Source organism: Pseudophryne corroboree, chromosome 5 (assembly GCF_028390025.1).
Source record: "Pseudophryne corroboree isolate aPseCor3 chromosome 5, aPseCor3.hap2, whole genome shotgun sequence".
NCBI classification, from domain to species: Eukaryota; Metazoa; Chordata; class Amphibia; order Anura; family Myobatrachidae; genus Pseudophryne; species Pseudophryne corroboree.
Genome location: NC_086448.1, coordinates 129,070,244 through 129,085,479, shown reverse-complemented (window position 1 = coordinate 129,085,479; position 15,236 = coordinate 129,070,244). Strand labels below are relative to the sequence as shown.

Here is a 15,236-nt window from a genome sequence, read left to right as displayed (position 1 = left end):
GGGAAAATAGCTCAGTGTGTATGCACTACTTTGGGTGAAAGATATATCTTTCAGATGTTGTCAAAGTCTTTTGAAATGAAAATCTCATAGTGGGTAATTCCAATTTAATCGCAGCAGGAAATTTTTTAGCAGTTGGGCAAAACCATGTGCACTGCAGGGGGGGCAGATATAACATGTGCAGAGAGAGTTAGATTTGGGTGGGTTATTTTGTTTCTGTGCAGGGTAAATACTGGCTGCTTTATTTTTACACTGCAAATTAGATTGCAGATTGAACACACCACACCCAAATCAAACTCTCTCTGCACATGTTAAATCTGCCTCCCCTGCAGTGCACATGGTTTTGCCCAACTGCTAAAAAATTTCCTGCTGCGATCAACTTGGAATTACCCCCATAGTGTATATGGGCCTTAAGAGAAAAGACAATAAAAACTTTTTTGGGAGCACTCTTTAAGTTGACAAATATGTGAATCAAAGATTAATGATTAGCAAACGATTAGCAAATAAGGTACAAGATGGTAATTAAATGGTGAAAATATGCATTTGTGTTACGAGATTCCTCTATCATGAATCTATCATGCATGTACTCTATCATAAATCTGTCATGTCTGCCACTGAAGGGAAAAGGCACTTACCAGTGCCCCCGGGATTATGGACAAAACAGAAGAAAAACTAGAACAAACCCTAGCACTTCCTCACACTACTTCAATAGAAAGTGTAATTATATAATCTGTATAATCCACTTCTTATACAATACAATGAATTGTTGCATGGAAAAACTTTTCAATATAATAACAGAAACAATATTTAAACATACATACTGTATAACAACCCTTCAGTATAGCTAACATTATGAAGGGAGGGTATAATGTGTAGTGAGGTATAAGAGATTGTTGTATTCAGACACTGCCTCTACCTGATTCTTGACACGCCATTTTTAGGCACCTCTCCCTTTTCCTCACACGCTTCTTTCAGCCCATTGCATGCTGGGAGCTCTAGTATCATTGTTGCAGTGTCCTTTCCAGTTGTAGCCATCACTTGCTTGTGTACTAATAACAAGGCACAGGAGTTACATATATATTAAGGGCTGTAACTAGCAGTGACGTGCGGTGGGGTGAGGCAGGTGAGGCAGAGCCTTTCCTGTCATACTAACGTTTGTGTCAGAATTTTGATTGTATAAAGTATATGAAAAATACAAAGAATATGTTTGAAATCTCTTCTTTGTATTATTCTAATCATTTTTATAGCCAAAACTCTGGAGTAAAAAGTATATGGCAGGTGAGGCAGTGCCACCCTACCTATCTTTTCTGCACATCTCTGATCAAAACTCACTAAATTTCCGAGTTTATCCTGCTGCACCTGTGTATAATGCCCAGATGTACCATTTGGCCCATATATTGCATGTAAATCTGTCTCTAGTACTAGCCAGTGCCTCCTGAGCCATTTAGCTCACCGCATGTCCCTGGTAACTAGGGGTGTGCAATCTGTGCCATTGCCCGGGGAACAGAGCTCTGGGGGTGGCATCGCCCCTACTATGGCCCCGGAACAGCACCCTTCACCATACCTCCCAACATGACCCTCTCCAGGAGGGACAGAATGCTCTGCTCCTGGACTTCCTTCTTAATTTATAATTGCCATCACCTGTGCTGAAACACCTTTCTTATCCAGTAACCTGTTCAAAACAGGTGCCGGCAATCATAAATTAAGATGGAAGTACAGAAGCAGAGCATTCTGTCCCTCCTGGAGAGGGTCATGTTGGGAGGTAGGCCTTCTCTGCTGCAGTGTCACCCAGAGCATCCTTTGGACACTCCAGTCACTCCCCCTGCAGCCTGGATCATCTGCAGAAGTGTCCTCAGCCCGTAGCGTCCTTTTAGTGCGGTGCTTCCCTGTGCTGATGTACTGTGCTCAGGGGCAGGGCTGGTACAGGGTGCAGTGCCACATATTCAGAATATATACAACATATCAAAGATTAGCAAGAAGTTTTTTGGACTTCGGCAATGATAATCTCTGGGACAACACAGAAATTCGTGATTGTATTACGTAGTGCAAAACAAAGCTAAACTTTTGAAACTGGTTTCAGGGAGATTATAGGTTGAGGGGGCCTGTCAGCAAATGAGTCCTCCGATGGCCGTGCATGCACATTAGCTACTTAAGCCAGACCTCGGAAGTGTAAGCTATCGCTCTGCTTCCAGTTCCTGGCCAGGATGGACTCTCATCGGAGCCCATCCTCCAGCAAGAGAATCCTACTAAGTTCCCAAGATAATTAACATTTTCACATTACGAATTTAGGCGAAAATGATTTATCACATCTGCATTAAAAAGGTGGATTGTGATAAATAAATCTGGACCAAAATTTTGTTTCATAAAAAGATATACTTCATGAAACATCTGGAGGTGTTCTGTAATTATGTTTGCACAGTGAGATACAGTATAATGGGTGCAAGACAGCTTCCAGCCCCACTGATCCCAGTCAGAGATGGGCGGTGCCGCTTTCACTCTAGCGCCTATTGAAGTTGCAGGTACCATAGTATGCAAATGCTACTACCAGCCTTTCCCCTCGTGCACTAGTGTACAACGGAGAGTGCAAGCTCTGAGACACCCATATTCTGCGCCCCTGTATGCAGAAGCAGCGCCAGTGGTTGTACACGGTCCACCATCGCGATCCCATCAACACTTGCACCAGACACACTGTCTCGGGCTGAACAGGGCCTCTGAGGAAGTAGCTATGTGTCTGAGAACGTAGCCTGCTAGCACTGCACTCCCGCAACACTCCTCTAATGGAGGATATTTTTGGGGCTCATTTCGGGCCACCTCCCAGTCACAACCCATCGTTTGACTACTCCATTTCTGATACCAGGAACCCCACATAAGCACAGGTAGAATATACAAACTACACACAGTTAGGGCCATGGTGGGAACCAAACCCATGACCTCCATGCCGTGAGGCAGTAATGCTAACCATTACACCATCCGTACTGCCTGTATGCAATAGCAGCTTTATGCATACAGTTAGGGTAAGGCATATATATCGTAGGGATTTCCAGAAACATCTGCCCATGCGCAGTAGCAACTAATCGCTCAACTGCTCCAATATCGGCATTACCTTAAATTAATGTCCACCACTGAATCAGGTCCACTGTGTATAATATGGGGATTATTATTATATACAGTACACAAGACGAATAATATACCAGCATTGGCCAAATATAATATCAGTGGGCGGGATTCAATTCTTTTCACCCCTTACCACACCCATTCGGTTTCTGCCCTCAGGGACGGTGTATCATTATTTCAGCTCGCTACCCCCGGAGTAGCGAGGCACCCAACCCTTTACACAGCTAAACTGGATCACTATGAGCGCAATATGCGCGATAACGGAGATCATTTTAGAAAGGAAATTGGGCGTGATATATCATTTGAATCTCACCCAGTGTGTCCACATGTTAGAAGGAGCTGGGTATGAAATCCTGACAGTCGGGATCCTGACGGTCAGAAGACCGCCAGCGGATCCCGATAAGTATTTCCACACTACCTATAATCCTAATCAATCCCTCCCGTAGCCTAACCATAACCGCCCGCTCCCGCATCCTAACCCTTCCCCTAGTGCCTAACCATAACCCCACTTCTTACCGGCAGGATGCGTGGGGATTCTGCCTGACGGGATCTCACTGTCGGTCTTCTGACTGCTGGGATTTTGACTCCATACGATTATAAGCATTGCCTAGTTCCAGTGTCCCCCCTTTTCTCCTAGCATTTAGTACCCATGTGCTCCCATATAACACTTGCACCAAAGTGTTTTATATTATCCTTGAGAATATAAATTTGCAGTTTTATCAAAAGTCAGTTGTACCGAAATCTGAATTGCTTGATTTTATATTCACTTTATTTTCGCATATCAAGTGGGGCGATCTATGGGCATTAGTGCGGAATTGGACAAAAGTGTCTGATCCACAGTAAGGGGGAAGGGATAGATTAGTTGGACGGAATACAGCAGTGGAACAATGCATGGAGCAGTCTCACTGTAGTTTATTTGCAGACTGCAAAGTCAATGAAAATGACACAAGAACCTTCGTTTTCTATGTTTGAGGAAGAAAATTGTTCTAGAACCACCTATTTCAGTGTAGTTTTTTTTGTTTGTTTTGTAAATGCACAGGGACAAAAGCAGGGAATTTTGAACATATTTATGACCAGGAAAAATAGGTCTCAACAAGGAATTCTGAGATTTCATAGTGGACTCAGGCCATCTTAATGTATAGGCACACTGGGCAGAAGGAGACTGCACTGGAGCCTCCCCCTCTCTGAAGACGCTCCTGGTTTTACCAACTAAGGGATTGATTCAGACCTGATCAATGGACTGCTAACTTTGCTGTCCTGCGTTCAGATAGTCGCCGCCCCCCCCAGCGGGCGTGTAAATTCGTCGTGCAAGTGTGCGATCCCATGTGTATGCAGAGCTGCAAAAGTCCACTGTGTGCAGTCTCTGAGCAGTCCAGCACTTACTCCTACAGTGCGATAAGAACAGGCTGATCGGGGCCGGAGCGGACACTCCCAATAAACGGTCAGTTACCACCCATAAACGGCCTCCTCCTGTCAATCACCTTGCGAACGCCCGTGCAATCATATTTTTTGCACCATCCCATCTCTGACTAGCGATGCCATTTGTTGTTGTCCGACTCGTGTGCGCATTGCGGTGCATATGCATGCGGTAAGTACCTGATCGCCCGCTGTGCAAAAACGCACAGCACCGATCAGGTATGAATCAGGCCCTAAATTAGACATCTTGCACAATGGCAAACATCAGAATACAATAACCCTAAATAGCAATAGTTGCAAAGAGCTGGAACTTACAGCAAATTAGATAAACCTACCAGCAGCTGTACCCTGGAACTGTCAGTAGGCACCCACTTATGGAAGGCTAAGGGATAGATGTACTAAACCTTCAGAAGGGGACAAGTAGAGAAGGTCCCCATAGCAACCCACCATCTTCTAGCTGTCATTGATCAAGTACATTTTATAACAGTGGGGCCACATGTGGCCCTCCACGCCTTCACTTGCTGTGCCCAGCTCCTTCATGCTTTGTAATCAGATTTGCTTGTTATAGATGCTAGCACTTGTTTAACAGACCTGCTGATACGTTATAACATAAAGAGACATTTTTCAATGACTAAATGTATTAATTTTACCCACAAATGAAATGAATGAAAAGTAATGTGATGGTTATAATACATTAAATTATTGGGATTATCTTTGCATACTTACCAACTTTCTGGAGGGGCTGTGGGTTGCGTGGTGGCGCACCCAAGCGGGCAGTGCAGGGGGGGGGGGGTGACAGTGTGATTGTGTTGTGATTGCCAGCATTGCATAGAGAGGTGCAGGACCACAATGTAACAAATCTGTGCAAATCTCATCATCAAGCTGCCCAGACCGCACACTTCACCGGGGATGTGAGCAGCAGCAGGTGGCTGCGATGGAGCTCCAGTAGACTTGACTACTCTTCCGGGCGTTCAGGCAGAGCTGGATTAAGGCTTTGGGGGGCCGGGGGCACTTAATACTGGGGGGCCCTAAAGATTAACATTTTTGGATGGGGTCTTAGGAGGTCATTTAGATCCGATCGCTGCTGTGTGTTTTCGCACAGCGGGTGATTAGATCCGAACTGTGCATGCGTATGTACCACAATGAGCAGTCGCGTCGGACAGCTACAACGGGCATAGGTGGTCAGCGACGGGATGGTGCGGAGGAACCATTCGCACGGGCGTTTGCAAGGTGATTGACAGGAAGAGGCCGTTTTCAGGGAGCGTCCGGAAAAACGCAGACGGGCTTAAGCGTTTTCAGGAAGGGTGTCTGACGTCAGCTCCAGCCCCGATCAGCAGGAATCAATCGCACTGGAAGAGTAAGTCCCGGGCTGCGTAGAGACTGCACACACTGCTTTTTAGCAGCTCAGCTGCACATGTGATCGCACACTTGCACAGCCAAAATACACTCCCCTGTAGGTGGCGACTATCTGAACGCAGGACAGCAAAAAAAAACGCTGCCCAGCGATCAGATCTGAATGACCTCCTTAGTGCGCAAGCCTTCAGTGTGCACATAAACTGGGGTGTGGCCACAAGTCACACGCCCATTTCACTTCATGCTTCCCCAGCAGCCCCAGCCTCATGCGCACAGTAGTTGGGAGCATTATGTCCCTCCCTCTGCTCCTGCCCACTGATGGGACAGAACTCAAAAAACAGTACTGTCCCATCACATCGTGATTGTTGGGGCGATATGCATATGCACATATACAGTACACATACATATATACTGTCACACACATAAATACAGTCACATACAGTACTTATACACATACATACTGTCACACACATAAATATACATATGTACAGTCGCACACACAGTCACATGCATACTGTCACATATATACAGTCAGACACATAAATACAGTCACATACAGTACTTATACACATACATACTGTCACACACATCAATATACATATGTACAGTCGCACACAGTCACATGCATACTGTCACATAAGTAGTCACACACATATACACATACATATGTACAGTTAGACACACATGCATACAATCACACATATACACTGTCACACACAGTCATAAACATACAGTCACACACATAAACATATCCCTCTTACACATATACATAGTGTCCCCCTCCCCCCTCTCACACATATTTATATACACTGTCTCCCTCCCCCCTCTCACACATATTCATATACAGTGTCTCCCTCCCCCTCTCACACATATTCATATACAGTGTCTCCCTCCCCCCTCTCACACATATTCCTATACAGTGTCCCCCTCCCCCCTCTCACACATATTCCTATACAGAGTCCCCCTCCCCCCTCTCACACATATTCCTATACAGTGTCCCCCTCCCCCCTCTCACACATATTTCTATAGTGTCCCCCTACCCCCTCTCACACATATTCCTATACAGTGTCCCCCTCCCCCTCTCACACATATTCCTATACAGTGTCCCCCTCCCCCTTCTCACACATATTTATATACACTGTCTCCCTCCCCCCTCTCACACATATTCATACACAGTGTCTCCCTCCCCCCTCTCACACATATTCATATACAGTGTCCCCCTCTCACACATATTCATATAGTGTCCCCTTCCCACCTCTCACACATATTCATGTACACTGTCTCCCTCCCCCCTCTCACACATATTCATATACAGTGTCCCCCTCCCCCCTCTCACACATATTCCTATACAGTGTCCCCCTCCCCCCTCTCACACATATTCCTATACAGTGTCCCCCCCTCACACATATTCCTATAGTGTCCCCCTCCCCCCTCTCACACATATTCCTATAGTGTCCCCCTCCCCCTCTCACACATATTCCTATACAATGTCCCCCTCCCGCCTCTCACACATATTTATATACAGTGTCCCCCTCCTCCCTCATACAGTGTCCCCCTCCCCCCTCTCACACATATTCCTATAGTGTCCCCCTCCCCCCTCTCACACATATTCCTATACAGTGTCCCCCTCCCCCCTCTCACACATATTCCTATACAGTGTCCCCCTCCCCCCTCTCACACATATTCCTATACAGTGTCCCCCTCCTCCATCTCACACAGTTTCCCCCACTCCTCACTCTTACCTCCCTCTAAAATCACTGGGTGGGCACTGCAGGCACACTGTGCATCTGATCCCGTCCTGCCTCCAAGCTCTCCTCCTCTCCCCCATGCCGCTTGCCATGCACTGAATGCACAGTGCCGTGAAGCCCCGCCCCCATGCACGAACTCCACCCCTCTTCCTCCTCAGTCTCCTCTCCTGTTTACTTTCATTTTCTACAGCTCGCAGTGCACTTTTGCACTGCAGCTGTAACCAAAGCTGGGGGGCCCCATTCATAGAGGGGGCCCAGGGTGACGTGCCCCTCGAGCCCCCCCCCCCCCCCCCCCAATCCGGCTCTGCGTTCAGGAGAGCCACCAGAGATTCAGAAGTCTCCTAGGCCTAGCAGTAGAGAAGGCCAGAAGTTTGGAATACCCTTAAATTTCTACAGAAAAATGTAGACAGATCATTATGTTAATAGTTTATTGTACCTTCTTTACCCCGTAGGTCTGTGGTCATTTGATCTGACAGTGACTCAACTTCTTCAGGAGAATATTCCAGAATCGGAGCGTGGAGTCGTCAATGGAGTGCAAAGCTCAATGAATTACCTGATGGATCTAGTTCACTTTATCATGGTCATTCTTGCTCCTCAACCTCAACAATTTGGGCTCTTGGTCATCATCTCGATCCTGTTTGTGATCACTGGACACACCATGTATTTTTTTTATACAAAAAAATATAAAACTAAAGAGAGGGAATCACCAAATACTCCTGCCTGACAGTCTTGTGATGATCCATTTTTAACTAGCTAGTGCTCTTTGTAGTATCATTTTCGTAGTATGAGTTTTAGCATGAAGTGTTACATAACTTTAGCAGACTTGTCCAATGTTCACCTAATCTGTTACATTTCTTTTTTTTATTATTATTTTATACATGAATCACCCTATTCCATATACAAATTCTATCAACTTCACTGGAAATAAACAAGATACAATATTTAAACTACTATAATTGATGTATATGCCTATCTCATGCATCATAGAGTTAAACCTTCTAACAACACAGCCACCTAGTGGGGAGCTCATCACATGTAGTAGTATATTCATGCCAGCTAAACCGTTTCATTAATGTAGACAGTGTCGGTCTGGGGCATGAAGGGCCCACAGGGGGAATCAATGGTAGGGGATCATTGAAGGGAAGCTGCGCAAAGCTGAATAGGTGTGGCCATCTGATTGAGGGTGTGTGGCAGAAAGCGCCGTAATGCCAATATTATACAAAGAGCGATGTAATGAAAGCCATATAATACAGAGAGTGTCACAGTGACCACCACATAATGCTGAGACCATCAGTGACCGACATAATATGAATACAACCTTCCACAACCACACACAGAGCCTAGAGCAGAAACTATGTGCCGCGTGTGGGGTAGGTGCGGGTGTGCCGCTGGTGGAGGAGGGGCGGGTGCGGGAGGGGCAGGTGTTTGGTTCAGAATGGAAATAGATGCAGCATCGTGTGGTCAGGCAGGGAGCGCGACCTCTACATCTTAGGTGCATCAACTACTCACCAGAAAGTAAAAGGATCATGGCATGCATCCAGCTCCATTTCCTATATATTTGGGCAGATCTGTGACTCTATGACTCAGGAGGCGGGATCTACTAACCTTTCCCCGCTGCGGTACCTGGCTTATTGCATCCGGTGTGGTCTCCTCATTAATAGGATCGCCGCCCGCTGCCTGTCGCTGCCCGTAGTTTTCTCCTCACTGCGCTTCTGCCTCATTACCGCCGCGGCCACTCAGTCCTGAACTCTTCGTAGCGGTTGTTTAGTGCTGCGCTCCCCCTGTCAGTCGCGCACGCACATACTGGTTATGGCACACAGCAGCGACAAGTGCGCATGCGCGACTGATAGGAGGAGCGCAGTGCTCTAAATTCTACCATCCTTGCAGCTGTGAGAAGGAGGGGCCATGAGACAAGACAGAGGCAGGCACTGTGCACTATTGCAAAAGTCTGCACACACAGCGCTTATAAAGAGAATAGAGGAGCCAACAGCGGAGGAGGCATAGGGTTCTTCCCAGTTGGCAGCAATAAGGATTTGGCTATAAACATATGTATAATGCCCAGGAAGGTCAGAAGGGTATACAGTAATAAGCTATTTCGGAAGAAGGCACAATATCGAGGTGAAAATCTTTGTTAGCAAATTGAAACACCTCTGTCCAGAAGGGACGTATCCTGGGCACGACCAGGTGTGATAAATGTGACCTCTACACATAGGCGTTTCTATAATGGGTCCAGTGTGTGCGATGCTCATGGGCCCCTAGGTCTGGCGGGCCCACACCGCACATACTGCACCCATAAATATACTTACACCTTGGTGACCCTGCAGTGAGGACACAAATCACTTGGAAAATGGCTGCCATTTCAAGTGATTTGCATGCGCACTGGAGATGTCCCCGGGAACAAGACGCGGGTGCCATGTTCCCGGAGACCTGCACATGCTCAGTAGACTCTGGCATTATGCCAGAGTCTACTAGCTGTCGAAGAGGATGGGGCCAGCAACAGAGGCTATATGCGGGTCCCCTCCTCTCTACAGGACACAAAAAAAACAGCACATGGGGCCTAATTCATGTTTGTACTCAATGCCGATGTTCATTCAACCAAGGTGCTTTTGCGATGCCCCCTGCAATGACAATTTAAATGCAGAGTGATTGACAGGAAGGGACTGCTCTGAGGAGGTGTCACGGATGTTTTTTGGGCATGTATCTACCTTTAGCTGTGATCAAGTACGTAGAGAAACATGGCGTCAGTGTCACTACTGCCGTAGCCAGTCTGCGTAACCACACGATATTCCTCGTTACTGCGCCTATGTAGCATATGTGTACGCAGTTGCTGAGGACTTTGCGATGACTCTGGTGGCGTCTCTGTTCTTCTCTGGGCGTCAATTTCACTTGTGAGTATTAGCAGTTCTGTAACCTGAAAAATAGCAGCTGCGTAGGCAAGTGCGTTACTGACATAAACTAGGCCCATAGTGTGAAGCTGGACCGAGGTGAGGTATGACTGACATAACAATTTTTTTTATTTTGGGGGGGATTTGCCCAGTAAAATTTCATCTACATCACTTCTTAAAACACAAAAAGTAACCTGTAAGGAACACAGAGCACCACTAGATGGCGAGCTGCACTAGCTATTCACAACTTGTTTGTGAGAAAATCAAAATTACTTAAGAATAGTCAAGACCAGAGTTTGGACATATAGGGGGTCATTCCGTATTGATTGCTAGCTGCCGTTGTTCGCAGCGCAGCGATCAGGCTAAAAATCGGCATTTCTGCGCATGCGTACGGGCTGCAGTGCGCACGCGCGGCGTACTTTCACAAAAAACTATGCAGTTTTACACAAGGTCGAGCGACTCTTTTCCGTCGCTCTGTTGATCGGTGAGTGATTGACAGGAAGTGGGTGTTTCTGGGTGGTAACTGACCGTTTTCTGGGAGTGTGCTAAAAAACGCAGGCGTGACAGGTAAAAACGCAGGCGTGCCTGGGGAATCGGGGGAGTGGCTGGCCGAACGCAGGGCGTGTTTGTGACTTCAAAGCAGGGACTAAACAGACTGAAGTGATCGCAAGGAAGGAGTAGGTCTGCAGCTACTCAGAAACTGGTTGAAAAAATGTCAGCACTGTTCTGCTATCCTTTCGGTCGCACTTCTGCTAAGCTTAGATACACTCCCAGAGGGCGGCGGCTTAGCGTTTGCAGTACTTCTAAAAGCAGCAAGCGAGCGATCAACTCGGAATGAGGGCCATTATTCAAGAAAACAAATATGAGCAACAATTTAATATATTAGTGTTAGAGCAGAACATATAAAAATAATAAGGTAAATTCTGTTACAGTCCATCTTTATATATACAGTAGTGAATGGAGGTATAATATAATGTCCCGAGGCAATCAACAGCTATTAGGGAGCGATATCACAGCTGACTCAGGGGGGCACTGAGAGAGACCAGTTCATCTTTCTTAAGGGAGTGCAACTGAAGCCCATTTAAAAATACCTGCATAGATTTTAATGTAGGTTGCAAAGTAGACTGGCCTGAGTCCCAGGAACGAAGTGGTGGGGCTCTAAAACACAACTGGCATTATAGTCTGTGTGCATGACAGAGGCGCAGTCACAACTCATAGGGGCGTGTCACGAGTCATGGGGGCCATCAGAGCCTTAACTAGACTTTTTGTAACCTTGGGGCAGATGTATTAACCTGGAGAAGGCATAAGGAAGTGATAAACCAGTGATATGTGCAAGGTGATAAAGGCACCAGCCAATCAGCTCCAATATGTAAATTAACAGTTAGGATCTGATTGGCTGGTGCCTTTATCACCTTGCACATATCACTGGTTTATCACTTTCTTATGTCTTCTCCAGGTTAATACATCTGCCCCCTTGTCTCACACCCAGCACATACTACCCATCCCCCTCCTTTTCTCACACCCAGCACTTACTACCCATCCCCCTCCTTTTCTCACACCCAGCACTTACTACCCATCCCTCCCAGCACTAGTGCTCACCCGCGACAAGCTACCCTCAGCCACCGCCGCTCTGGTCCCCATGATTCCTGGCCAGGGTCAAGGTTGGGGTTGATGGGCTCAGCAGACAGCGGCTGGTGTCTGGCAGGCTGATTTGTCCGTTCTTCCCTCAGCGACATAGGTACACTATGAAAATGCTGAGCTGGGACAGGGTTATGTCACTGAAAGGCTGGCGGTGGGGTTTGAGTAGAGCGTGGTGGACAAAGGAGGGAGATACCTTGGTTATGAACACCAGCACCTGACTAAGGAAAACTGTGGGACAGGAGAGCCACACACCTTATGCCACAGAAAATGCTTTTGTTGCTTAGCTGTAAATTCGCTACTGCATCTTGGGACGCCCACTCACATCCAGAGGCGTAACTAGGGGTTTCAGAGCCAAGGGCAAGATGAAGAGTGGCCGCCCCCCCCCCCCCCCCCCCCCCATAAAAAAAACAACAAAAACACAAAAAGAAGTATGTGCGCGCGCCAAAAATGGGCGTGGCCATGTGTCAGAAGGGGTGTGGCCACTGAAAATGGGGTGTGTCAACATGACTATCACCTACCCCCTGTGTCGCCTTTCAGCACACTATCACCTACCCCTTGTGTCGTCTCTCAGCACACCTTCATTACATTTTTGCACAGTACGCATGCAGAGTTCCCTTTTTACATAGTGCCAGATACACAATTGCCCCACAGTGCCAGATACACAGTGCCCCACAGTGCCAGATACACAGTGCCCCACAGTGTCAGATCCACAGTGACAGATACAGCGCCCCACAGTGCCAGATACAATGTCCCACAGCGCCAGATACAATGCCCCACAGCGTCAGATACAATGCCCCACAGTGCCAGATACAATGCCCCACAGTGACAGGTGCATGCCCCACAGTGCCAGATACAATGCCCCACAGTGCCAGATTCATGCCCCACAGTGCCAGTTACAATGCCCCACAGTGCCAGATACATGCCCCACAGTGCCATTTACAATGCCCCACAGTGCCAGATACATGCCCAGAGTGCCAGTTACATGCCCCACAGTGCCAGTTACAATGCCCCACAGTGCCATATACATGCCCCACAGTGCCAGTTACAATGCCCCACAGTGCCAGATACATGCCCCACAGTGCCAGTTACATGCCCCACAGTGCCAGTTACAATGCCCCACAGTGCCAGATACATGCCCCACAGTGCCAGTTACAATGCCCCACAGAGCCAGATACATGTCCCACAGTGCCAGATACATGCCCCACAGTGCCAGATACATGTCCCACAGTGACAGATACATGCCCCACAGTGCCAGTAACAATGTCCCACAGTGCCAGATACATGCCCCACAGTGCCAGTTACAATGCCCCACAGAGCCAGATACATGCCCCACAGTGCCAGTTACATGCCCCACAGTGCCAGATGCAAGACTCGACTCCCCCCCCCCCCCCCCCCCCACACCCGCTTACTCTTCAGTCAGGATCCCGGCCGTCAGTCACCGCTGCCCTCTGCTATGTGAGGGGAGGAGAGCACAGCGCCTCTCCTGCCCCTCAACGCTCCAGGTCTCCGGCGGCGGCTATTTTAAATGTGGCGCCTGTTCGTTAGCCAATCAGAGCTCGCGGACTGGCAGCCAATCAGGAGCCGGTCCGCAAGCTATGATTGGCTAACGCCGCCGGAGACCCACCGGACAGACACGCAGCGCCGCTGGCAGCGCGGCAGCGGCATTGAGGACATTGAGGGGCAGGAGAGACGCTGCACTCTCCTCCCCTCACATTGCAGCGGGACGGGGGCGGGTGGGCAAGATGCCCTGGCCGCCGGTGGCGTCTCCCTCTGCTGGGCCTGCCAAGGCGCCCAGGGCACGTGCCCCACTCGCCCTACCTTAGTTACGCCTCTGCTCACATCTGGTGCCCGGTCCGCCTTTGCTTACTGATTGGGTGGGTAGGGGCATTGCTTAGCCCGAGGCCTACAATGTTGTTTAGACAGCCCTGTATATGTGTCTCTGTGCAGGTCTGCCCCTTCAGATGGAAGATAATGGGCACATCATGTATTTTGCATTTCCATTGAAAGTATCAGCACTCGGTGCTTAGGCAGGTGGATACATATTTTTCCTAAACACACAGAAGCGGATGAGCCATATAATATAATTCTAGTGTCTGACAGGCATCAAGACATTTTACATGTTTACTGTACCTCTTTTACAATGGAAAATAAAGGGCACAAGTATTTTAAATTTCATTTATTGCTATAAAAAGTACTGCAACAAATACATAAAATCATACAGAGAAAACAAATGCAATATATATAAACAAAACCACTAAAGCTGGGTACACACTATCCGACGGGTGGCGGGACCTTGCATCAGCAAGTGCGTACATGGCAGGGGATCATTCACCTGTAAACATAATGTACAAAAATATCCAATTTTGGGTACCTGTAACCCCCATCAGGGCTGCCAATAGAACGCCTGGGCCCCGATACAACAACTTTCTAGGCCCCCATGCCCCCCCTGGAGGGGGTGTGACCACAGCACGCTGGGGGCATAACCACACCTCTTTGGGGGCATGTCTAGCACATAAGAAGCACCCACTCACAGGAGCATGGCATGCCTCCCAGCCAGGGCAGTAAGAGCCTGGCTGGGCCCAGGTACTTTTCAGGGCGCATGGCCTAATCATGAAAAGCCATGCACCTGTAGAAAAAAAGACAGAATTTTTTTTTATTTTAAGTAGAGATGTGCACCGGACATTTTTCGGGTTTTGTGTTTTGGTTTTGGATTCGTTTCCGCGGCCGTGTTTTGGATTCGGACGCGTTTTGGCAAAACCTCCCTGAAAATGTTTTGTCGGATTCGGGTGTGTTTTGGATTTGGGTGTTTTTTTTACAAAAAACCCTCAAAAACAGCTTAAATCATAGAATTTGGGGGTCATTTTGATCCCATAGTATTATTAACCTCAATAACCATAATTTCCACTCATTTCCAGTCTATTCTGAACACCTCACACCTCACAATATTATTTTTAGTCCTAAAATTTGCACCGAGGTCGCTGGATGACTAAGCTAAGCGACCCAAGTGGCCGACACAAACACCTGGCCCATCTAGGAGTGGCACTGCAGTGTCAGACAGGATGGCACTTCAAAAAATAGTCCC

The 15,236-nt window shown here is 47.7% G+C and overlaps 1 protein-coding gene across 2 annotated transcripts in view; it reads left to right on the top strand.

The window, feature by feature from the left end:
• LOC134928845 (solute carrier family 40 protein member 1-like) overlaps nucleotides 1-8,672 on the top strand; it is a 66,512-nt gene extending 57,840 nt beyond the window's left edge. For both annotated transcript variants that reach the window (XM_063924808.1, XM_063924807.1), the window contains exon 8: nucleotides 8,081-8,672. In XM_063924808.1, the coding sequence (XP_063780878.1) occupies nucleotides 8,081-8,352 (272 nt within the window). In that variant the 3' untranslated portion in view covers nucleotides 8,353-8,672. The remainder of the gene's footprint in view (nucleotides 1-8,080) is intronic.
• The last annotated feature ends 6,564 nt before the right edge of the window (nucleotides 8,673-15,236 follow it).